Genomic DNA, 27,263 nt, shown 5'->3' on the forward strand with positions numbered 1-27,263 from the left:
TTTTTTTTTAAGGCGAAATTGAATCTTCATTTTAACTTATCTGTGTAGCATTTTATATCTTATCTGTAGTTTGACTAAGTTGATTCACTTTGAGGACAAGATGTTGCCATCTTGCCAAGGATTAAGAATAAATTAATGGATATTCAGAATTAAGATTTGGGTTGATTTATTCATTTCCAATACTCATGGTTTACCGTGGAGTGACTCATGAAATCCAGCTACAGAGTATGGTGTCCCATAGTAGTTGTACTTGAATTCTAAAATGCCATTGAAAGTTTAGCCCCTAACCATGGCACTAATTACAATAGTTTTCAAAGTATTGGTAGACATTTCATGTTAAGCTAAAATGCCCCCAACATTTATGAAAAGATAAGTGATTTTAAAAGGAATCAAGTGTTTGTATAAATCAAAGTGAGCTTCTATATTTTTTTCAAAAGTGAATTATTGTCTATAAGGTAGGATGTTCAACTAGGAATGAATGTTCAGCTGTGATAAATTTAGGAATATTTAGCTCTGTGTTAGGATAAAAAGTGAGTTCCTCGGTGTGTGAAGTTCTGTCCAGCCTCTATGTCTCATGGGTCTCACCAATGAAACTAAATGAAGACCGTATTATGAAGCGCCTCCACAGTGTTGTCTCTGGGTACAAACCCACTCCAGCCTGTCTTCCTCTCTCTTCAATTCAGTCTTCTCTGCCAAGTAGTAGGGTTCCTACCTCTGATTCATCTTCTTCTGTACATATGTATGGTCTTCTGACCTGGCCTTCCTATCACTATCATGGAAACACCTAGAAGAAACTGGGATGTCTTTTATACTCTGTTAAAGGTGTGTTCTATCCTGTTATTTTCTCCAAAGCCAAAGTCGACTTATTTAAGAACATTTTTGTTCTCTCTTGTTTTCAGAAATCAAAACTCCCCAGTTTAAGCCATTTGACAGTCTTACGTGGTAGCTAGACTTAGGCAATTTCAGGTTCAAAGGAGCTGAGAAATTGGCAAGATGCGAGGTGGGGTGGTAGCAGTCTAGCCTTCTGGGAGAGGCGAGAATCAGGAACAGACCGACAAAATGATGAAATAAAAAACACTTGAGCAATCTAGAAAAATCCAGTGCTTCAATCTAGAGCTAGTTCTGTGGCAAAGGAGCAGGAAATGGAGACTTGGAGATACGCCACTAGGTAAGCACTTGGAAGGTTGACAAATTAGGACCTCTGTAGCAAGCTTGCATTTTACATTTAATAAAGGAAAAAGTAAAGGCTTTTATGCCAAGTTCACATAATATAGGAACTTAATAATTCATTCATGTTCACTAGGATGAGGCAAGGCAAGTAGAGTCCAAGTGGGAGTGCAATAAATAGTGTTCAACTATATCACACTTCTTCAGGCTACTTTAATTTTCCCCTGGTGCATTTACTCCAGTAAATGTGGAAAAGATGGCTTAGAGAATTTATTTAGACTACATAAAACTAGATTGATATGGTCACTTACTGAGCAATGATTGAAATAAGCTTTTAGGCCCAAATTTTACTAGATTTTGGACCACTTTTCTACCATACATGTGTGAATATTTTTCAAATTTTGTACTTTTCCTTTCATTAAGCTTAATGTAGTATACTAAATGTGTTCCTCTTTTTGCAGAAATAACAGTTATTTCAGACAGTGGATATTTTGTTAAAATATATTGAAACAAATCTTCCTAACTAGTCGTTTCAAACATGATTTAAATTTGTTGAATTAAATATAGGTAGACACCTCTTGAGCATTTAAGCTACCCATACCACTTATACTAAAGACTTTTTGATGGTGTTATGCATATATTCTGGCATTTTTCAAAAGTTTGAACCTTCAATTAGTTATTTCTTAAAAGATTATAAAATACATTACCACTAAGAAGTAGTTTTCAATTCAATTCATTATTTATTGAGAAACTATTAACACTTGCTAAGGCTATTTTCTGCCTTTGATGAATCTATTTCTTCGTAGGAGAAATGATAAACACTTAACACAATGAAGAGAACAGCTCAGTGTGCTATAAAAATAAGGGCTGGGTTGTGTGAATAAGATGAGTAAACTTGAAATCTGGTTTTCTATCAGAATCAGCCAGGGAGTTTTTTAAAAATACAAATTCTGGACTTCCACCCTCAAAGATTCTGATTCAGTGGATCTTTTTCAAATGACAGTCCCCTGATGACTATGATGTAGGTCGTTCAGTGAAGGATTCCATGATCCAAAATAATTTAGAAAAGTTAGATATCAGTTTGGAAAAATAATTTAAAGTAAACTATTTTATAACTTACTTTCTTTATTGGGTCTAGACCTTAGTCACCAAAATCATTTACTATAAAATAGGCAATAATTAATTTTTCTATAGATATTTTGTTCTACTTATCTAACCATTCATTACACTGACTACTAAATAATTCTAATTAATAATTTTCATAGGTTTTCCTACATTTGATTTAGCTCATTTGTTTCCCAGGTTTTTTTGAGGCTCTGATTTTTATAGATAAGTGTTTCCCTTCCTTTTCAACACTTTAACATGAATACAGAGAATCCCTTTTGCGATGTAGCTAATATTGGGCATAGCAAACTATCATAACATTTTGAGAAACAAAGCAAACAACAAAAAAATTCCTTTGGTCCTAGTCCCTCATTAAGTGCTACAAAAATATCATTTCTTGTCTTTGAAGCTAACCTTCTCAAAAGAGCAGTCCGCCCAGTAGTTAAGAGTGTAGCTTCTGAGGTCAAATTCCCTGGATTCATCTGTAGACTCTGTTTAACAAAGTGCCTTGATAGCAGGATGTTTTTGATAGATCTCAGCCTTATTAGGATTATTTTAACCTGTCCTTCAACTCACTTAGCTCATAACACTCTCTCTTTTCCTTATTTCCATAATGGAATGCACTCTTTCTCAGTCTACTTCGCCAGCCCCTCTTCTTCCACTTGTCCCTTAAATGTGCAATTACCTCCTTGTTTCACATCTCTTTTTATGCCCTGTGATGCCTGTGGGTGACTCTGTCTTCTCCTGTGACTCTTCACCTCCTGTGTGATATGACTTCCTAACTGATACCCAGAATGGATCTCCCTTGAAGTCCTAGTTCAGCACTGTCTAATAGAAGTATAAGGCGAACATCATTGAGATATTTTGTATTTTTTTTGTACTAAGTCTCCAAAATCTATTGTATACTCTTTTTTAAAATTTGATTATTTATTTATTTTAAAGATGTGGGGTACAATTCAGGGTTACGTATATAAACATTCATTATGTAGGTACCCTTGTGGATGAGGTGTGCACCCCTCTCCCCTGGCAGTTTCCAACTACTGCCAATCCTGCCCCCCACCCCCGGCAGTTTCCCACTACTACCTATCCTTTTCTTATAGTATTATGACAGTTGTTCAAGGTCCACTTATGAGTGAGAACATGTGGTACTCAGTTCTTTGTTTCTGTGATAAATTACTCAGTATTATAGTTTCTAAGTCCATCCAAGTTGCTGCGAAGTTCATAATTTTGTCCTTCTTTATGACTGTGTAATATTCCATCGTGTATATGTACCACAGATTTTTATCTAGTCCTCTTTTGATGGGCAGCACGGTTGGTTACATGTTTTTGCCATTGTGAATAATGCTGCAAAAAACATGCGTGTGCAGGTATCTTTTTCATAGAGTGATTTGAGTTCCTCTGGGCATATTCCCATAAAGGGGACTATAGGATTGTATGGAAGGTTGAGTTTTAGATTTTTTTGGAATCACCAAACTGTTTTCCACAGAGATTGTACTAGTTTATACTCCCATCAAAAGTGTAGAAGTGTTCCCTTTTCCCCGCATCATCTCTAGCAACTGTTGTTTTTTGAGTTATTCTGACTGGCGTTAAGTAGTACCTCAGTGTGGTTTTAATTTGCATTTCTTTGATGACTAGTGAGACTGCATTTTTTCATGTACCTGTTGGTTACTCATATGTCTTCTTTTGAGAAGTGTCTATTCATATCTTTTGCCCACTTTGTAATGGGCCTGTTTGTTTTTTTCTTTTCGGCATGTTTGAGTTCCTTGTAGATCCTAGATGTTAGGCCTTTGTCAGATATACAGTTGGCAAATATTTTTTCCCAGTCTTTGGGCTGTCTCCCTGCTCTCTTGATGGTTTCTTTTGCTTTGTAGAAGCTTTTCACTTTGATGAAGTCCTACTTGTCTATCTTATCTCTTATGGCCTGGGCACATAGGGTTTTGATCAGGAATTGGTTGCCAGTTCCAATTTCCATCAGGGTGTCTCCTGCATTTTCTAAAGGTTCTTATAGTTTGAGGTTTTATGTTTAGGTCTTTGATCCATTTAAAGTTGATTTTTGTGTATGGTGATAGATAGGGATCTTGCTTTAATCTTTTGCTTATGGTCAGCCAGTTTTCCCATCACTATTTACTGAATAGGTTCTCCTCTTCCTACTGGTTGTTGGTGGAGGCTTTGTTGAAGATGAGTTAGTTGAGAAATTAAGGTTTTGCTTCCGGGACCTCTATCCTGTTCTATTTGTCACTATGCCTGTTCTTGAACCAATACCAAGCTGTTTTGATTATTGTAGCCTTATAATAAAGCTTAAAGTCTGGGGGTGTGATACCTCTCACTTTTTTAAATTTTTTTTTATTTTGCTGAGAATTGTTTTGGCAATTCATGGTCGTTTATGTTTCCATATGAATTCCTGTATTGTCATTTCCAGGTCTGAGAAGAATGATGCTAGTAATTTAATGGGTATTGCATTAAATCTGTAGATTGCCTTGGGTAGGCTGGGCATCTTAACTATGTTGATTCTTCCAGTCCATAAGCATGGAATATTTTTCCATCTGTTTGTGTCATCTTTGGTTTCTTTGAGTAGTGTTTTATAGTTTTTGTTGTAAAGGTATTTCACTGCTCTGGTTAGGGAGGTGCCAAGGTATTTCTTTCTTTGTGTGTGTGTGTGTGTGTGTGTGTGTGTGTGTGTGTGTGTGTGTGTGTGTGTGTGTTTGTGTCTATTGTGAATGGGATTGTGCTTTTTATTTGGGTTTCTGTTTGTTTATTGTTGATGTATAGGAATGCAACTGACTTTTACACATTTATTTTATATACTGAGACTTTTCCAAAGACCTTTATCAGAGCAAGGAGGTTTTTGACAGATTCTCTTGGGTTTTCCAGGTATAGAATCATGTCATCTGCAAAGAGGGATAATTTAATTTCCTTTTTTCCTATTTGGATACCTCTGATTTCCTTCTCTTCCTTGATTACTCTAGCTAGGACTTCCAAAACTATGTTGAACAGGAGGGTTGAGAGTGGGCATCTTTGTCGTGTTCCACTTTTCAAGGGAAATGGTTCTAATTTCTGCCTGTTTAGCAGTATGTTGGCTGTGGGTTTCTTATAGATGACTCTTACTATTTTGAGGTATGTTCCATTTATGGCTAGATGTTCAAGGGTTTTTATCAAGAATGGATGCTGGATTTTATCAAAAGCTTATTCCACGTCTCCTGATATAATTATATAGCTTTTGTTTTTACATCTGTTGGTGTATCTAATTATGTTTGTTGTCTTGCGGATGTTGAACCAGCCCTGCATCCCAGGGATGAAGCCTACTTGGTCGTGGTGGATTTTTTTTGAGATATGTTGTTGGATCCAGTTTGTTAGAATCTTGTTGAGAATTTACTTTGCTCTTACAGCGCATCTTAGGTACTGAAATATTTGGTCTGCATTGAGTTCATAAAATTTTAAATTGAAAAGTAGATTCACATACCCAAATGTTCCATACCTACTTATAGGTCTTCCCATAGCTGAATCAGGTATCAAAAAGTAATTTTCCTTTAATATCCATATCCACCTTGGTAAATTTTGTCCATTTTTTAAAAAGAGCTGATTGACCTTTGAGGCAAAAATATAACTATTTTAAAACTATGTCTGTCCAAGCATTATCCTTATGTCAACAAAGTAGTATTAACATGGAATTCACAGGAATATTGCATAAATTGAAACTCAATTTTAAAATTATTGACATTGGTTACCTTAATACTTAATAAATAAGGGATTGGTCATAGCGGGAAACTACCAGGGGAGGGAGGGAGGGGCTCATCAACAAGGGTACCTGCATAATGACCATTTTTATATCTAACCCTGAATCATATCCCACATTATTAAAAATAAAATAAAATAATTTTTAAAAATTATTCACATCAATAAGACATTTTTCAAATTTTTCTTGTAATTTTTTGCAGATGGTTTAGAAAATGCAAAGAATTATAGATAAAATCTTTTGGACATTGATTCATGTTAGGAAAATTTATAAAATCATTATTAATCTGTATTTTGGAAGTTTCCGTTTCAACATAAATTCTCTTACTTTCCCAGCTAGTTTGAAAATAAGCTCTTGCTTTCCTTGAAGTATCAATTTTAGCTTGTTCATATGCACTGTGATATTTGATACATCTTTGTGCCAGGTTTTTGTCATTGATTATTGGACAATTCCTTTTGTTTCAATAAAATCTTTAATTAGAGTTAACAGTTCCATAAATCTTTGTAAAACTCACTATGATTTAACCAATAAGCATTGGCACAAAATGCAAGATGATTACATTTATTGTCTCCTTTTTTCCAAGAATTTCATAAACTGGTGATGATTCAGAGCATTTACATGTCCATACTAAAAGGTTTTGAGAACCATATTCATGACACTTGCCATAGAATCTGTTTCAAAAACCTGAGCACAGGTATTTTCAATATGTGTAACATGTTGATATGAGGTAATGACAAGTATCAGTCTCTTGTTTTAAAATGTGAAGTGTGGATTTTTAATCTAACATAGCCGAAGCACTGCCCATGATGATCAAAACTAATTTTTTCATATCTAGCTGAAATTCTAATTGAAAAATAAAATATTTTTTAAATGTCTATGTCATAAATTCTAATTTTCAGTTATTGAATTGACATGTTATCATAGATTTGTAAATCCTTTGAGGAAAAAAAATACTGAAAGTATTGGGCAGGGTCCCTTATCTCCATACTCTTTCAAGGTGCCCTTTTAAAAATGCCATTTGAACATGCCACCTCTTTGCTTATACGTGTTCAGGAGATCACCATGATTTTATAGAAAAGCCCAAATTCCTTAGCATTCAATTCCATTATCTTGTCCTCCTGAATCCAACTTGACCTTTCCTACTCTCTCCTCTTAAACTTTCATTCAGCCATGCTGAACTTGTGGTTTCCCAAAAGGCCATTCTTTCTTTCTCTCTGTATCATTTCAGTTTTACGCTAGAAAAAAGCATCTCTCTCCTCCACTACCTGCACCTCTCTTCCTTGCTATTCTTTCAAAACTCAGCAGATAAATTACCTCCTCTGGAAACCTCTCTTGACATCCCACTTCCCCTAATCAGCCTGGAATTAGAATCCCTCCTCTGCCCCCATTTCACCCCAGCACCTTTTGAACACTGTCATAACACTTATTACACTATGTTGTAACTGTCCCCACCAGCTCCTTAAGAACAGGGATGATGCTTTCTGTCTGTTTCCCTAATGTCTAGCACAGTTCCTGGCATGTAATGGGTACTCATAAAGGGTTTTGGCATATCCATTAACTATCACATCACATTTATATGAATTTCAAGGGACACCTGACTTACTCTTAAAAAGACCAAAAAGTCTCTAGCCATCTAATTTGCTTAATGTGACTTAAGTTTTATAACTACTGTATTTTTTATTATTTACTCCTAAATTTTGCTTCCATTACTAATCAATTATCTTTCGTCCCTCTTTCGGTTTAGCTCCAACAGAAGCCACTATGCACCCACTTCTAGGTAAGTGTGTAAGCCCCTGATGTCATTAACCTTAGTACTTGGTCTACTTATTTTACTCTTTGGCTATGTGAGCCAATGTGTAGAGATGAGGAAACTCCATCCTCTCTGATTCACTGATCATTCACTGAAATTAGACTCAAGTATTATTCTTGAACACAGAACCTCCCTGGGGAAGTACAGGTGCTACCCAGCTGAGGGTTCATGCTGGGACTTTTGTACCTATTAGTCCCTCACCCCTAGGATCCTGTTGAGTGTGACCTTCTGTGTTCCAACGCTGAATTTTTCCCAGAGATCCTATCCATCATAAATACTAGTGCAGAGAAGTGGGTAAGGAGCATTGAATGTGGAGAAATTGAGGTCATTTCAGATTTGAGATTAGTACTCAATCAATTAGCTCAAATTAGTACTTGGTTGTAAAATGAGAAATAATGTAGTTATTTCTTTAAACATCGGAATGAGGCTGCTAAAACTATCTGCTTTTAAAAAATGGCACCACGATTTTTTTCATTGTATCACATACTTAGTAACCCACAGTTCTTGAAACAGGGTTGTGCGGTGACTAAGAGTACAGATTCTGGAGTCAAACTGCCTGGGTTTATCTTACCTTTACCACTTGGTAGTCATGCAACATTGAGCAAGTTACTTAACCTCTCTGTGCTTTAGTTTTTTTCATCTGTAAAATAGAATTAATAATAGTACCTACCTCATAGCATTGATATGAAGATTAAATTAATTTCTATTTGTGAAGTGTATAGTAAGTGATATACATGAAATAAATACATGAACAAATATCCAGTGAGGCTTATCCATTGCCTTTGTAAAAAAAAAATTCTAGAAAACAAGTGGTCTTTCAGAGTTAAATTTCTCACTTGTGTTGGTGAAGACTTACTTTAAAAGCAATTTCATACTATATCACTTAATAAAAATGAACAGAAATCACCCTAGCTGCTTCCACCCTTTTCAGATGTCTCTCACCATGGGACTTCCAAATAGGTCAGTTATTTGTCTCTTGGGCTTTTCCTTTCAACCTGTAAACCCAATTAATTTATTATTACTCTTTGGAAAATCTGCCTTGAGAAGCTCTACTTTTATGTAATGCTACAGCTTGGGGCTTCTCTTATTTGGCAGACAAATGAAAGCGCTTAGAAACATGCCTTCTGGCAGCCAAGACAGGCTGGTGACCCGCAGTGGCCCAGCCGAGTCTCGGCCAGATTGGGTATCTGAGAGAGCTGTACCCTGTAGGCATTTCAGGCACTGCATCTAATCGCACGGAGAAATCATTAAATCACTCCCATGCACAGAATAAACCACAGTGTTCCCTCCAGTGTATATCCATATTCTCCCTGTTCTCCAGCCTAAGGCTTCGAGTCTGAGCATACAGTCTTCTCAATACATGCTGATTCACTGGTTTCTATGACTTCATTATGTGCTTGCCTGCTGGCATACCTGGTATAAAAGGGGCAAGGACTGCCGTAGGTGGGAATGTCACCAAAGAGAATTTGAAAGTATGCTTCCTGATATTTGGAAGTGATTTTTAATTATCCAATGAGAATTATATTTGAGTGAGTCCAAAAAGCATCACCTTTTGGAAAATTGTAGGCTTTTTTGTTAATCAGGCAATATGATTTTAATTTATCCAAAAGGTATATATTTAGTCAAGTCAAACAAGATTGTAAGACCTGAAGAATTTATGTTAGCTGAAACAAACTTCCTAAGTAAATCATGGCAATCAGATTAGAAGGTTTTAAAAGTACTAAATTAATTTTTACAACCTGAATAGAAATAATATCCATTTCTTACACTACCTTAAAAGTGAGCACACTTAAACTTTATAGCTGGCCATGAAATTGTTTTTACTTGTCCACCCTCTGTTAAGTGGAAATATGTAACTCTACAGTTTAAGAAAATGTTCTTTGCTCTTGACATGCCCAAAGTTCTTCTGGAGCTTAAAAATAGATAATGTAATATAACCTCAAGTGTAGAGATAATATATTTAAAACCATATATGGTTCCCTGGCATTTCTCTTGACTTCTAAATTGACGTTACTTGAGAATTTTACTTTCATATGGATGATACCTCCTATGTAGTTCTGAGGGGAAAAAAAGCTAACAATTGAAAATTAAATTTAAAAATGATTTAATAGAGGGAAGGAGAGAAAGAAAGCCAGTGCAAGAGGGACAGTGGGAAAAGAAGAAAAAATGAGTCAGTAAATTGCAACAACTTAAGCTAAAGGTAACTAGCCAGAGAGTTCCATCTACTTCCATGCCTTAAAGTGAGTTAGACAGTGACTCTAACTGTTGGAAGCCATGGATGTTTATGGGTTGAAATATGAGAGACAAGCCCTGATTCACTTCTCCTTGTAGATTGGTGTTGACCTTGGCCTTCCTGTGTTTCTGCCATGTGATGGTTTGTTAGCTTTCACTTCCAGGCTCTGGTTTTCAAAATTCCAAGTGTGTAAACAGCAGAATGTTTATCTTCATCCCTTAAAAATTTAGGGACAAGGCTGGTCAAGGTAGCTCTTGCCTGTAATCCCAACACTTTGAGAGGCCATGGCAGGAGGATTACTTGAGGCCAGGATTTCGAGACCAATCTGGACAACATAGAAAGACCCCATTTCTACCAAAAAAAGAAGAAAAGGTTTAGGAACAAAGCATAATAAACTTCTCACTTAAAATTTACTTTTAGTTTAAAATATTGTTATACTTCATAAATGCAGCATGTTGACACTTTTAACTAAATCTACTACTGTAGTATAATTCTTCCTAAATATTCTTTTTCTTTCAGCTGAAATACATAGTGACAGCGTTATTCTACGAGATGACTTTGACTCCTACCACCAACTGGAATTAAATCCAAGTATATGGTAAGGTACAGTAGTATGCCTCACATTGATTTGTTTCATGCAAAAAATTAAGCTGACTGCTCTCTTAAGGAGCAGTTACTTAAAATTAAGTTGCCCTTTCGTGCTAAGATATTGGTGAGACTTGCTAAACTATGGAACTGGGCTTATGTAGACTGCATATAATGCCTGTTTCTTAACTTCTTTTTGAACTAAATCTAGGTGCTCCTCAAAACTATGGGTGTGGCTAGATTTTTTCAGTTTGATAAGATCTTTACATAAAATCATTATGCTATAATATGTCTAATAATTACGTTAATGTCAAGTGAAAGAAGGGAATGGCTTATCTGAAATGACAAAAGATTTGAGTCATATGTTCAAATAATTTCTAAGTTATGGTGCCATCTCATTTTTATTAGTACTACACTACATTCTCTCCTTCAAAGGCTGTTTAAGGGTAACTGCATGGGACTTTTGGGAGCAAAGAAGTAATGAACCCAAATTCTCTCATTAAAAACTTGTTGAATACATAACTGGATGCCTGAATTTGTTGGCAGTGTATTTTTACTGACTCTGAAAAACTAGGTCTGTCAACCCAGAGCTACAAAAAAGCTGCATAATTTGGAACAACATCCCGAATTTAGATTTTCTGTGATACTAAATGTTTTTGCATGGACAATCAAAAGTTCCAGATAAATTTGAAACTCTAATGTAAACTTTCTATATTCGTTATAACTGAAATCCAAGCAATACTCAAGACTAAAAAGAAAATAACCATTTCATTCTCAGATATCACAATGTGATATTCATTCCTGTTTTGTTTATTTTTCACTGTTTTAACAAATATTTAGCAATAATTATTTAATTTATATAGAAATTTTAAAAAGATTTTGAAACACATGTTTTTGAAAGTCCGTAATCCAGGATAGAAATCCTTAAATGTAATGGAGGGGAGCCAATAACACACTGCAGGAGTTCCCCAAAAAAGAAAAGATGACTAATAATTGGAGTTTCTTTGAGAAAGTAGCCCTTGACCTGAGAATTGAATATGACATATAAATAGAGTGTTGGGGCTTTGATGCTAGACAATAAGCTTTTATGTCTTTTCTAGAAAGAAATATAGATCTAGATATTAAAATACAGAAAAAAGGTATCAGACTAGACAGAAAATCTAGTCATAAAGTCTCCTAATTCATATACCATTTAAAGAAACCATTTATCAACACTCTACTTCTCTGTGAATATACCCTAAATGCAAATTTCTTAAAATAAATTGAAAATCTTTATTAAGAAAAGAAAAAACAACCAAAAAACCTTTCTAAGCACCACTTTCACCTAAGAAAAATTCTCTACTTTTCCTGACATTTTGCTTTCTTATAATCCATTAATTTAGATGTTATCAAATCATTTGTTTTATTCAAGGCAAGTTCATTTCTTTCAAGCTAATTCATTTTCTTCAGTGAGTTTTCTTGACGAATACAAAATGTGACTTTTATGCGGTTCAAATTCTGTTGTTTTTTAAATCAATAAAATATGATTGATTTTGTTTCACCATTTTCATGACTGACCTGATATATGCCTTCTTGACCAAGGTTATGGATTTTGTGTCCCTTTAACTTAAGCAATGCTTTTTCCTACTTAAAAAAAAAACATTTTTTATCTTAAAAAGTCAAGTACTTCTGTCTTCTATCAAATATACTTCAGAGTGACTTTATCCCTTATTTCCCACAGCCTCTTTCACTTAGTCTCTTTAAGATTAAAGAAAAAAAACTATGAAACTTTCATTCTTTGAGAGAGGACTTTGTTGAACAAAAGATGGCAGAGTGATCAGGCCAGTCTCGTTTAACCATTGAGCAAGCCACTTGCCAACTGGTACTCAGAGAAATAAGAAAGCTGCTTCACCTCTCTGAGCTTCATATCCTTGCAGCAAAATTGGGGCAGATACTGTCCTTTTAGCATTGTTTTAAAATTTGATGAGTATGAGAAGGGCTGGCACCATGCCTGGTGTATTGTAGGTGCTCAATACATGTTAATTCCCTCCCTCTCTTCCCTTGCTTTACCTCCTTCCTTCCCTTCTCCCTCACTCCCTTTATTTCCTCCTTCCCTTTCTTTTCCTTTCTTTCTTCCCTCACTTCCTCCCTCTCTTCCTCTTGTGATACATTTGCACTTTGGACGATTTGTCTCTTTTAAGCTCAGATAAGATAAAAAATATTTATTAAAATAGTCTTAAGCTAATTTATTTAACTGAAAATCATTCTTCATTGTATTTGCATAAAATATTAGATTAAATATATTTGCATTATATAATCATGGAATATATATCAATGAAAATGGCATTATAGCAGAATCAGAGGAGGAAATAAAGTGAGTATTAGATGCCTTGAACCCCTTAGAAATAAACATAAACTTCCTAAAGCCAAAAACCAGTACCCAGTGGAACCAGATATCTCAGTGAAATATTTCCAATAATGTAACAAAGCTCCACTTTCTTTGGAAACCTTGTGGGCGGTTTTTTTCAGTATCCTGAAGTCTCTGTTTTCTTGGTGCATGTCTTGCCATGTGAGTTTTGTATTTAAGAAGCATCAGAAACCAAGTGCAGCTCTGTAGCAATGTCAAAAAGATAATCCTTACTGCCAACTCTGTCTCTATGCTGCTACCACACATGACCAGATAGAAAACAAGTGCCAAGGGTACCTGCATAATCAACGTTTGTATACCTAACTCTGAATTATATCCCACATCTTTATAATTAAAAAAGAGAAAGAAAAGAAAATAAGTGCCTGAGTGTACTGTGTTGGTCAAATTCCCAGGACTTAGTATACCACCAAACAATTTGCCTCAAGACAAAACATGCTTCTTATATGATCATGTTTTTCCCACGGGGTTCTAAAAGCCTCATATACATTATTTAATTTATAATGTTTACAGACAAGCAATTGGAGAAATTAAGAAACTAAAGTTATATCTGTGCAATGTTGGAGAGGTAAGTTAGTTTAATCTTCTTTATTTTTATTTTTTTAAATTTTAGATTCAAAATGTACATGTGCAGGTTTGTTACATGAGTGTATTGCGTGATGGTGAGATTTGGGCTCATCATCCAAATATTGAACGTGGTACTTAATAGGTAGTTTTTCAGCCCTTGCCACCCTGCCCCCGACCCCATTTAGACGTCTGCAGTGTCTGTTATAATCTTCTTTATGCCCATGTATTCCCAGTGTTTAGCTCTCACTTATAAAATGAGAACATGTGGTATTTGGTCTTGTTTCTGTGTTAATTCATTTAGAATGATGGCCTCCAGCTGCATCCACATTGCCGCAAAGGACATGATTTCATTCTTTTTATGACTGTGTAATATTCCATGGGGTATAGGTACCACATTTTTTTAATCCAATTAGATGTGGGTTAGTTTAAAAGTTAAATCGCTCATAACTTATTTGCCTCCATTACCTTCACCTAATAAAATCAACTTTTTCATTCTGTTTCATGTAATTCTTTAATATCTAAAAGTGTGTTATCTCATGTACAAATGACTGTATATAAAACACAAGGAACATAAAACAATATTTTATTATTATGAATGGAGATAACAGCCAAGTTACTCTTCCAAGTGTTTAATAGCAGTTGGAATAGAAATAATAATTTTTTTACTATACATATATGTATGATGAGATAGGGTCTCACTCTGTCGCACAGGCTGGAGCATGGTAGTATAATCATAACGCACTGCAGCCTCGACCTCCTGGGCTCAGGTGATACTTCTGCCTCAGCCATCTGAGTAGCTGGGACTGCAGGTACACATCACCACAGCCAGTCAATTTTTTTTGTTTTATTTTTTAGACACAGGGTCTTGCTATGCTTCCCAGGCTGGTCTTGAATGCCTGGCCTCAAGCAATCCTCTCTCCTTTTCCTCCCAAGGTGCTGGGATTATAGGCATGAGCCACCATACGTAGCCTTTAACTCAATATTGAATGTATTGTCTATCCACTCACTTTAAGTATTTGAATTCATTAAAAAGTTATGAAATTTACTTGGTGAGAAGTTCAAATAATCCAAACATATAAGCAGTAAAAATAAGCCTTCTTCCCACACTAGACCTATATTCTTTTTCTCCAGAGGCAGCAATGGGGTAACTTTCTATGAGTCCTTCTGGAAGTTGTTTATGCTTACACAAGTGTAGCAGCACTCCTTCAGTGTGGTGTCTCTGTTTTAAGCCCAGCTTGAGGGCATGGAAGCTGTTCTGCTGCTCCTGGATCTGGGCCATGGGCATCTTTGTGATGCTGTGCTCTGGTGTGCAATAGTGCAATTCTGGTCCTTCTGCCTCTATGACTTGCAAAGCATAGATTATTTATATTTTTTGACCCCTAGACCTTTCTGGACCTCTGCTAGGAACATTGTCCCTTATCTCACTACTCTCCCAGCTGCTTCTGATTGCCTTGTTTGAATGAGAGATGAGAAGTCAAGTTACAAGTGAAGAGAACAACAAAATCCCTTATTGTGAATACAATGGCAGTTCAGGTTTGATGAGAGTGAGGTTTCTGCATTTAAACTTTGCCTTGAGGCTGGACCACATGCAGGTATACCTCTGTATCTCACCTCTAACCTCATCAATTCCTATGTGCCGTTGAACCCAAGGGGGTGAGAGAGAGCACAGATGGAATAACACCAATTTATCAGTGCTACTGACAATTCCCCATTAGCAAATGTGTTCACTACGACTGCACTACAGATGATGGAGGGAATCCATGGTGTCTTAGTTATATAGCAACAACCCTCCAACCTCTTCCCCCAAATGAGAAGAATAACCTCATATAACTAAATTTAGAAGAATGTAAGGAAACATAAATACGTTTTATTTATGTTTTATTTACTTATTAACATTTTACTTTAGCAGCTTCTATTTAAACATCAATACACTTTCATAGTTCCTTTTTATGAATTAAACTATTATAGTAAGAAAAAGAAATATGCCTAAGAGCCAAACACTGGAAACATCTCAGATGTTCCTCAATAGGAGGTTGGACAGTGATAATCCACACAATGGATTGCTACTGAGCAATAAAAAGGAACAAATTATTGATAGTTGCAACAACATCAAAAATATTATGTTGAATGAAATAAATTAGACCCTAAAGAGTTTGCTCCATTTACATGAAATTCAGAATAGGAAAAGTTATCTAAAATGATAGAAATGAGTGGTTGTTTCAGGGATGAAGAAATGACTGGGAAGGGGCATGAAGCACTCCTCTGGGATAAGGATTATGTTGTATATCTTGAGAGGGTATGGGGTACCCAGATGTGTGTATTTTCAAAATGTGAGATCTGTGTATTCCAACTGTTTGTAAATTTACCTCAGTAAAAATTTCAACAATAAAAAGAAAAGTAATGAGAAAAAATAAGAAATAAGAGATATTTCTCATTCATAACTCAAAAGAGAGAGATTGAGATTGAAAGAGAACATGCTAAAGGAACTATATTGTGAATGATTCTTGAGAAGTTTCTGTACCCTCCAAGCAATTACAAAATCAGAGAGGATCTTTGTTTTTCTTAAGTTGTTCCTTTAATCTTTGTTTTCTGAAGATCACAGAGGCATTCAGAGCTTTGATATCACTAGGCTCTGATGTTCTAGTGGGAAATGTAGAATTATTAAAAAACACAATGATAAATGGCAACTAGACGACAACAGATGTTTCCCCTCCAGCCTAACGATAGAACAATAATAATAGCAAAGATGTCCTGTTCAGCAGAGAACAAGGAAGAACAGGAGTTACTCTTCAAAAGGAGCATCTTAGATGAGTGAGTTGTGATGCCAATGGGAATATGAGACTTCAAGGAGAAAGAAACAAATGAAATTGTCTCAGATTCGATGCTACATTAAGACCTCCATCAATTGGTGATCTTCTATGATACAGAAACCCCACAATTTACAACTAAGTAAGCTAAAGCCATGGTTGGCATTGCACAGGAGTGCTAGAATCAAGAAAAGACCAGAACATGTATATTTTTATATGTAAATTATCCCATTACCACACCAGGGAAATAGAGATCACAGACTCTGCTGCATCTGATATTCTCTAGAAAATGCTAATTTTTTGGAGCAATTGATTTGAAATGAGCAAAAAGATTGGTAAATTGGTTTACTAACATTCATGTCCTTTCAGAAAAATCTTTGTCTGAACGTAGAATGTAAAAATACTGAGATTTTTTAGACGAGTGTGAGTTATTCTAGCTGAAACTTTATTTAGTGATATTTTTGCCCATAAAAGAAAAGAAGTGAAACAAGCAGTAAAACCACTTGGTAGTTAATTAGTATCTTGGACTCCTCTACTCCATAAATAACAAAAACAAAAGGAACCCTTCCCCCACACTTAGTAGCCAAGTATGAGAACTACAAGGTAAGTGGAGTTTTTAGAAGTAAGTGAGGTTTTCAGAAGAAGTAAGACTGATGAACAAATCACAGAGAAAGAAATTGGATGACACTTTTCTCAGTGTCCACAGGCCTATGGGCAGTAAGCCTGGAAGATAGTGCTAAGTGAAGGGGGAACATAATAAACCTTACATTTTTTTCAAGAGCAAGTAACTACAGGAGATTGTGAATAGATGAAAAAAAAATCAGGCACAATAGATATTTTCTCTGAAGACACACCATGCCAGAACTGCAAATATGCATCAGAGTATTTTCACGTTGTGAAATTAGAATTTGATTTTTGGAGTTTAATGCTTCAGTATTCTGATCTTATGAGCATCTTTCTCTATTTTTCTTCTTTCCTCTTGATTTCTTTGCCTCTTTCCATTATCTCTCACTCTCTCTTCTGTTTTGTTCATAACTTTTTTCTCTTATTACAAAACTCTCCTCTAACTTTCCTCTCTAGTCTCTAGCTTCCTCCCCCACCTTCTTCCTCTTTCCTACCAAGATGTAATTGCTCTGGGGAAAAGCTTCATCTACAGTAGAAAGGTTAACTAGGAGGTGTCCTGCTAATAAAATAAGATGTGAATCTGAAGGCTTATTACTTCCTTGTTTAATTTCTGATTTCGATAATAAAAACAAGAGCTCACTCAAAGGAATTAAATGTCAAGTACATTTGAAACAAGTGAGGAAATATTTCTTCAAACAGCATGTAGTGGAATTCACCATAGTAGGAAGTCAGAATATTGTGTGCAGTAGTAAGATTTTAAAGGAGTTATTTTTAACCCAAATAACGTTTGTCATTGTACCTGTTAATGAAGAAGAGATCACATTTTTTAACTCCCTAGCGAAATAAGAAGAGTTCTCTTACCTTCCTCAGTGAGAAGTAATGAGAAAGAATGAGCTATAAATGGAGTTTGTCATTCTCACGTTTAAAGCATGTTAGCTCCTTAGAAAAATAAGAAATGACATAGTTGAAGGTAATATTATTCTCAGTCTTAGAGAGTGCACTTTTCTTGCTGTTTTTCTAAAAATATTCTACATCTGCAAAGAGAACAGGATATTTTAGAATATATTTTTATAAAAGTTTGATCTTTCACTTCTTTAAAATGATCACATTCATTGCTTACAAGTAGTCATGCCTTCTTTCTTATAAAACATCGTCTGTATTATAAAATATGGTCAAAAGTTAAATATTCTGGTCATTGAGGTTGGAATGGAAGGTACAGGAGCTCTGGGGTCTCTGAAGAATTCAGCTGACTATCCAGCTGCCAAATGACCTCAAAGGTTTCTTTTACTTTGGCAGATCCACCAGTCCCTGATCTGACCTCACTTTGGAAACTCACACGTCAAATTTTTGTCAGCACAGGAAGTGTGATCCATACCTGGGTACAGAGACACGTTGTCTTTGGGTCAGGAAATTATAAGAAATTTTTCTTTTCCAGTTTTAAATAACTGTTTTAAAACCAGAACAAATGTTAAAATCATTTTAATATCTCCATTCAGAAATGCTGGGTGAATTTGGTTCAGAAATGCCAGCTCAGAGAATATCAGATTGTTTCTTGTGGGGCTGAGCATCAGACACTGACCTCTTCAGAGGCAATAAATTATGGCTAGATAATATGATGTCCTCGGTCTTGGGGACAAATGACATGTATCTCAAATGAGAATTTGATGATAACCGATTGTCAGTGAGTTTCCAGGTGATTAACTTGTTTCAGCAGAGTGCTTGACTAAAGGGAGAGTGATTTCACTATGATCTAAAAAGAAGAATGAGTCATGTCAGTAGATTGCTCTTGAGAAAATAATATTTCGGTTATTTATTTATTGTTATCAAGATGATGTCACCACTAACCATTCATAAATCTTAGATGTGTGAAAGACCTCAATTTTCTCATTAATTCTCCTCCCTTTTCCTGTATCTTTAAAGCCTCCCAACCCCCAAGTCACAGTATGTATGTAAGGACACCAGACACAGGGACATTTCACTTCAGGTTCTTCTGTGTATGTGAATAGATGGTAGGACATATTTCCATACCTAATAATTTAGAAATCAAGATAAAAAGCACAATTATACCTTCAGAAGTATACTGTCTGCTGCTCAAGTGTATATCACATACAACTCCTTGTCTTAAGATAAAAAACAGTCACCTGGATAATAAAAAGCAAAAAATAGAGAACTAACACCAAAAATAACAAGCTTGCAAACTGCCAAAGAGCTTGTTATAGTGAAAAACAAAACCCTGGTTCAAAGCATTTCTTTTTCTTTTATGTTTATGGTTTGATCCTAGTTTTGTTGGTCAGCAAATGCCAGCCTTTATAGTTACTGATTCTTTTATGGTTTTGTTAGTTTAAAAAAAATAGATAGATGATAGTATACATATAAAATAGATGGTGATGCATTATATAAGGATGTATATAGCCAAAGGGATGTTGAATTTGATTGTCATGTACTTTAGTCCAGTGAATTAACTCAATGTTTTCTATGAAGTCTATATCATCTCTCTGATTTTTGTACATTTTCATTAGCAAAACAAAACCCTTTTGTCCAAAAAAGAAAATTAGCAAAAATAATAAACATTATTTGAAATGCACATTACTTTTATAGAATTGGATTTTTTTTCTCTTACTGGCTGCATTAGTGTGGGGTGTGAAGAATATTGGACAAGAAATTAGGGAGCCTGAATTATAGTTCTGTTTTATCATCTGTAAAATGAGGGGTGATGAGATGCAGTGATATTTCAGGTCCCCTCTAATTTGATGATCTGTGAACTCGAATAATAGATAAGCTTCATGTGGAACCTAAGCATGTGATAAATAGGTTCAGCGAGGGTTTAATAAATTCAGACTTGCTTGGCAGGAGTGGGAACTGCCAGGGGAGGGGGAGACACACCTCATCAAAAAGGGTACCTGCATAATGAACTTTTTAATACCTAACCCTGAACTGTACCCCACATATTTAAAATAAAAAATAATTAAGTTTAAAAAATAAAATAAATTCAGACTTGCAGTGGTCTTGGAGGATTGTTAGCATTTCCTTTAAGATGTCTTTTAGTCATATTGCTCATGGCAGAATATATTTTTAGGTGAGCATTTTATATGATATGTCATGATATTTGTAAGATTCTTATGTTCTGTTTTTCATACTGCGAAGTAAATAAAAGGGGAAAAGTTTTATTAGATTAGAAAAGCATTCAGAATTACTTTTACTATTAGGCAGAGAAACAATTCATTTCTAATCCTTAGCCTGGGGGGCGGGCGGGGCAGGTCACTTTTCTCTTTAAATTGAAAAATAGTTTAACTGGGATTATTGAAAACTTTCTTCTTCCCATAAGTCTGAAGAATATGTTGCCTAACTTTACAAAGCCCATCATTTTCCTGAGAGAATGAGAAAGTAGGAAAAAAAAATCAGTTGTGAGGCCATAGAAATAAATGTCAGCAACAAGTGGCGTTTGTTTTTGTTTTTTTACACTGAGCCTAAAGAAACCTGAACCACTCATCATCCAACAGATTGAATCCTAGTTCCTAAAAACTCAGAGCTTTTCCACAATGGAAGTGTATAATTTGACCACCTGGGTTCATCACAGAGGACATTCTTTGGGGTTGAATACCTAACTCCACTCAACCAAGTTAAATTATTAGACATAGAGAAAGTGAGGAGGATAGGACTAAAAGAGCACTTAGGCATTTAAGTAAGGTTTCAAATTCTAGGGTGAGCCAGAAATTACTTTTCTTGAAATTTAAATGTTAAAACCTGCAGATACAAATTTAAATTCACTTTGTCTCCCTGTCATGTATCACTATTCTGGGAAGCCATGACAACCAACTGCTCTTTGTACTATCTTATATGGATAGTATAAGGATATTGTGTTTATCATGAAATTATGATTTATCTTTCTCTTTATGATACTGACATGCATATGTGTAGTTGCATAATGTTCAACTGTAATGATAGAAAAAAATATTGGGAAGATCACCTTGATGTAGGTAACACAGGTTGGTTAGGAGCATGCACAGAAATGAACCCCACTGCCAATAATCATGAAGATGTAAGTGGAGAGGATTTATACACACTGAGGGTCATGATGATGGTTAGAGCTTTCCAGAAACCAGACCAGGAGCAGTCTGATTGTTCCCCACAGACTCATTTCTGTGCCTCCTCTCATCCTACTTTGTATACCTTTTCTTCCCCCCTTGACCTCTAAAAATATGCACTCCCATGATTTCAACCAGATCCCAAACTATCATGTTAGTCCCAATCTTTCTCTCTGAAGTTCTGAAAGTTTGACGGCCATCTCCAATTGTCAACATAACCAGAGAGTAGTCAATTCCCAAGTTCTGTAACTCTAGAGTCATGAGTGCTAGTCACATATGGCTGTTGACACTTGAACTGTGGCTAGTTGAGATGTGCTGTAAGTGTAGAATACACCCTAGAGTTTGATGACAGTATTTTTTAAAATGCAAACTGTGTCATTAATAATTTTATATTAATTGTATGTAAAATATAATTTGAATATATTGGGTTAAATAAAGCATTATTTAAATTAATTCAACTATTTCTTGTTTTTAATGGGAACTGTTAGACAATTGAAAATTACATATGTGGCTCATATTGCCTTTTTACTGAGCAGTGATTTCTAGAATGTATCCACTTTGCTCTATCCCCATCTTATTTCAAGGTGCTATTGTATCTTACTTGTGTTACACCAGTAGCCCCCAGTCTTTTCTAAGTCCAGTCCATTATTTGCTATAGTAATATTCCTAAAAGTTGGGTTTGTCTGGTGACTTTGGAAACAAAATAACGGGAGTTTGACAACCAGTTCTATAATTTACTAGCAGTGTAGCCTTGGACCATAATTTATTATCTCAACTGTAGCATCCTCTGGGGATTAAAAATAGAGGGAGAGGACATTAATTGAGGCATAGTGTGTAGCGTTCCTATCAGAACCTGTCACTTGGTAAACAGTGTATTAAGCCTTCTGTCAACCAGTTCATACTTTCTAGTATACTTTGCCATCCTTCTGCATGTACCAGTAAGGTTCCAGCCATACTGAGTCACTGTACTAAAACTTCAGCTTGTTTGTCATAATTTCTGTTTCCTGTGCCCTATCACAAGGTCACCTTGCTTCCTTGCTTAAGCAACTCCTATTTCTCATTCAGGACTAGTTCTGGGGCTACCTGCTTTAGAAGCTTTCTCTTACTTCCCCAGTCTGCATTAGGTACCATCACAACTAGTGCATACCTTGTTATAAGGAGCAAGGAACAGTGATTAAAGCATCATGGATGTTGGAGTTAGGAAGCTCTAGTCCAAACTGCAAACTCTGGGTTCAGATTGCATCTTCACAATTGTGTGGCCTTAAGAAAATTCTAACCTTTCTGAAGCTCAATTTTTTATTAGCAAAATGTGGATACTGATAACTGTCATTGAGCGAGGTTAAGAGGTTTAAATGGATATTAAAGTATCTGATACATAATAGAAGGCAATAAATAGTTATCATTGCATTGACACCCTCTGTTATAACTGCTTACCGCCCCTGCCTTTCTATCTGGAATGTAAACTTCTGGAAGAAAATGACATTGTTTTATTGGTCTTTGTACCATTAAAGCTTAGTACAGTGCCTTTGAGTCCTCAACATAAGTTTGTTAAAATCAGAATAAATTAATAAATGATGAATGCATAAAGAACACCACTGGTAGCTAAGCGAGGGTTGGAGTTGACCACCTAGAGGGATGGGCATTCAGGGTAAATTAAAATAAATTATGTTGACAAACCCAGTCAAACTGTGAGAAACTCAAGCAAAGGACATTAAAAAGACCTTGACAGGAATCTGACAGATTTATCCCATCATTCCTAGGTGAAGCCATTCTTTCTCCAAGTAGCAGCAACCCAGTTAGTAATATATGATCATTAGAAATCTCTTAGTTTCTTCAACTAATGCCTTTTTAAATTATAGTTTATTTCTGGAGATACAAAGCACGATGGAGAAAAAGGTCCAAAGAAAGAATGGGAAGAAGAGATATATCTGTTTGCTTTTTTCTTGTGTTTTGTTGGTTTTTAAAAACTCTTGTTATTCCACAAAGTAGAAGTGATTCTCCAAACACATCTACTGTCTAGTCATGGTTCTTTAACTCCAGGCTATAGGCCATCATCTTTAAACAATAAATAGTTATCCAGGTTCTACCTGAATTCTATTTAACCAAAACTATAGAAGGAGGGGACCTGTTTTATATATATATATATATATTCTGATATATGGTTGATTTGAAAACTGCTGATCAATATGGTACAGATGGAAAGATTGCTCTACAAATTCAAACAGCAGGCCTCAAGTTTCACATTAACAATGGCACTTTTAATTTGGAGTCATGAGAGGCAAATGACAGATAGTCATTATGAGAGTTGAATATTCTTTTACTTTTTTCTCTGTCAAGATGATGTTTCTCTCAACTCATTTCACAGTAGCTTAAGAGAGCAAATAATCCTCATATAAAACTAAAGGAAGAAGCCCACTATAATTTTTGCGCCACTTCTCTGCACTCTTTTGAACAGAGCTCAAGAGATTAGAATAATAGCAATCATTTACTCCATGTGGTAAACATATAGGAAGTACTTACATTTGTTTCCCAATTTTTTTACTAGCGAATTGTCCTTCTGCCTGTTGGCTGTATGGGCTCATTCACACATCCTACTTAGGTGGGAGTTCCTACTCCTTTCTGAAATTAACAAACAGCTGAAAGGGCATAATACAATAATCTAAACAAAGGGTATAGTGCCCTTTCCACAGTGTTTGGCACCTGGAATGTGAAAGTCTTTGAAAATGTTCTTTCTGCATGAAATACAGCTCTCATGTGGTTTGAGGTTCAGACAGGGGAAACATAGCTCTTTCTTTTTACATGTTAGACCTGTAATGATTGTAGGTTGAAATGTCACAGTATAAAGCATTGTAATGTTACCATAAACATACAAGGTCAAATCCAGAATTTGCATACCTTCAATTTCTATTGGATAAAGACATGCATATTTATTTTTGAGATCCTGTCCTAAGGTTTTATTCATTATTTCATTTTATAGTAATAATGATAGCTACTAATTACATTATTTGAAATGTTAGATCCAAAATTTGTTTGAATTAGGATTTGTGTGTATTGCATACTAACATGTGGATTAAATATAATTTGATTTCATTATTTTTAGCATGGTAGAATGTATACATGCAAATTTGAGCACGGTTATTTTAAGATTTACAATGAATGTAGCTTAAAAAAAGTTTGAATTTCTAAAGCATCTTTTAATTTCAAAGATACAGGTTTTCAGTTTATTGTATGAATGGATATCACTTTGCTTATTTTTAATACTTGTGAACATTCTTGTATAGGAACATGCTTGTATCAGGTATACATGTAATATATGTAATTATTGATGATAAAAATACCATCTTCCATTAATAAGTACCTACTATGAGATTGGTTCTATACTTTGTTTTATATACAGTCTCTCATGTCATCGTTACAATAACTATATGGGATTTAGGTTGGTATTGTTATCCTCATTTAACAGATGAGGAAACTGAAACTTGCCCACTACTCTAAGAATTAAAATTTATATTCAAGTCTTTCTGGGTCTATGTCTTCTTAACTTTGTTATAATACAAAATACTATTACCTTCCTCGAAATGATGGTTTGAGCTGAATAACAATAACGATTACATCTTTTCTTACCTGAGCAATAAACCACCTTGTGCTACTTAGTTCTCAGGCTGGAAATGTATTCTGTGTTCCCACAGGGTTGAATGTAACAACTGTGAGACTGGAGAACAGTGTGGTGCAATTATGCACGGCAATGCTGTCACCTTCTGTGAGCCATATGGTCCACGAGAACTGGTAAGTATATGCTATTTATGTACATTATCCCATTATAGTATTTACTGAGCTTTTTGCTGATAAAAGTTTCTCTTATGCTCTTATAGTTCAGATGAAAATTTGAAGTCTTATTTACGAGTCCTATTACGAATATGTTAAATTCAGAAAGGGTGATTTTATGATCTATTTTTACATATAACAATAAATAATTCAGTAATAAAATTGGCAGCATCAGTGGATCTCATTAAACATGGTACATCACTGTGATTAGATGACTTTTTAAAAACATGGTTATTTCATATAATACCCATAATAAACAATTTATGACTTTCTTGCATAGAGTCATGCTCTTAAAATTCTTCTCCTTGCAAGTCAAAAATTTTAGATGCTCAGTTTTATTGTATTATTTTTAACCTTTGGTTCCTAACTACAGAGAAAATTTGATGGGTTTTTTAATAAGTCAAAGAGCACACTGAATAAAACAGTTCTTAAAAAATGTTAGTTTGTGGCAAATTACCTAGGAACAAGTTATTTTCCTTTAATTTAGACTGATTAGTAGCCTTTACTTGCCAAATCATATGTAAAATGAAACATAAGTATTCTAAATGGAAAGCAATGAAACTACTAGCCATCAGCATGAGTCTAATGAACCTTTTGTTACCTGGAACTTCTGGCATGAAGACTATATTCATTTCACCTTTTGAAAAAGGTTTAAAATTTGTAAAGCATCTTTTAATTTCAGAGATACAAGTTTTTACTTCATTATATTAGTGGATATTACTTTGCTTATTTTTAGTACTTGTTATATAGTGGTTCAGTTACTCAATTCTCCCAATATTCTTCTTGTAACATCTCTTATGCTTTGCTTTTCTGCTTTTTGACTTGGGCTTCAATACTTGCTCTCTTTTTTTCTTCCACATCTTCCTTTTCCAGGGGACATTTTTTAGGTTATATTTTTCACACCTGTGTCACAATTGTGTTTCAAAATCATTAAATTTAAAAGTTGCCAAGAGACTGGCTTCAAAGTAAAGGGGAAAAAAATCCTAGATAGGTAATTAAAAGAAGATTTACTTATCAAAATGTGAAAGCCAATTAATTTTTGTAACATGGTTCTTATTTTATGCTGCTTGAATACCCCTTTCATAACAATAGATACATTTAATTTATTAAAGATATGAGCTTCAGAACATTGATGAATTGAAGAGTTTTTAGTTGAAATTAGAACACAAACAGAATTAATTGGATGCAAATTAATTTAATAGGTACTCATAATTCAAGTTTCACAAGGTATTATAATATTCTTACAGACTAGTGTAACTTTGGTAGTGAAGTTTTTCTTGAAAAAATAGATTTGCTAGTACATTTTAAATAATGTACCATGACTGAATTAATTATCTATAAACCTTAAAACAAAATTAAATTTTTACTGTAGCTAATTGAGCTTAGTGTAAATGCCTATTTAGGAGGTGCCCCCATTCAGTAATATTTCTGGAAGTACTTGGCAAGTTCTTTTTGTTTCTACTGTTTAATAGGAAGTAAAAATATCTAAGAATATAATGCCAAAATTCATATTTTCATAGAATGAAAACCGGAGTGTCTAGCTTATTTAATCCCATGCATATTTAATCCTATTTCACTGTATCATAGTTTATTTAGCACTAGAATTGATGTTCCCAGTGGCTAATTTTTGATTGTATCATGTAACTAATGTGAGATTAACCTTTCAACTAGAAGGGAAAACATTCAAAATAATTATCTTCATCTGAGAAATTAAAAAATAGTCTTGTATTTCTACCCTAAATATTTTCCTAAGATGAATTTGTACCTGCAGATTCAAAGGGAATAGAATAACATAGATGGAGAATTATGGGGAATGATGTCCACATTTTATACTAGCAACTTCTAATTTTCAATAACTTTTATACTGTATTAGTGTCCTAAAAACAAAAATATATATTGCAAGTTTTGTGTTTATGTAAGACAGATCAACTAAACGAAAAGTGACAAATTCAGTAGGCAGTTAACATTGTTTGCTAAAATCCAAACATTTGCATGGTACCTCAAAACTGAATCCAGTCAAAATTGTGCCTTAGAACTAATGAAAGTTACCAGTCCCCAAACTTTCAAACTTTTAAAATAATATGCCCCCAAACTTTTCAAACGATATGCCTTCTTACTTTTCATAAATCCAATTCTTGTCGAAGTTGTGAGACAAAGAATCACGGGCAAAGAACCTTAGTAGGCTAAGTCTTTTTCTTTTAGAATGCCAAAAAGAGCATCTCCATTTTGTGAATTTAGTTAAACAGCAATTTCATTTCAGATGAAACCAGTAGGTGAGAGGCAGAATCTGCTATTACCTGGACATACCACATGTTTGTG

General features: G+C 34.8%; 1 protein-coding gene across 1 annotated transcript in view; it reads left to right on the top strand.

Annotated features, from left to right (window-relative positions):
- Positions 1-27,263, top strand: part of RELN (reelin) — a 534,724-nt gene that overhangs the window by 236,122 nt on the left and 271,339 nt on the right. Inside the window, exons 5-7 of the mRNA XM_008065395.1 lie at positions 7,749-7,781; positions 10,567-10,645; positions 24,809-24,905. Coding sequence (XP_008063586.1) covers positions 7,749-7,781; positions 10,567-10,645; positions 24,809-24,905 — 209 coding nt within the window. The remainder of the gene's footprint in view (positions 1-7,748; positions 7,782-10,566; positions 10,646-24,808; positions 24,906-27,263) is intronic.

This window comes from Carlito syrichta, unplaced genomic scaffold (assembly GCF_000164805.1).
Source record: "Carlito syrichta isolate Samal-C Ts95f unplaced genomic scaffold, Tarsius_syrichta-2.0.1 Scaffold308277, whole genome shotgun sequence".
Lineage (NCBI taxonomy): Eukaryota > Metazoa > Chordata > Mammalia > Primates > Tarsiidae > Carlito > Carlito syrichta.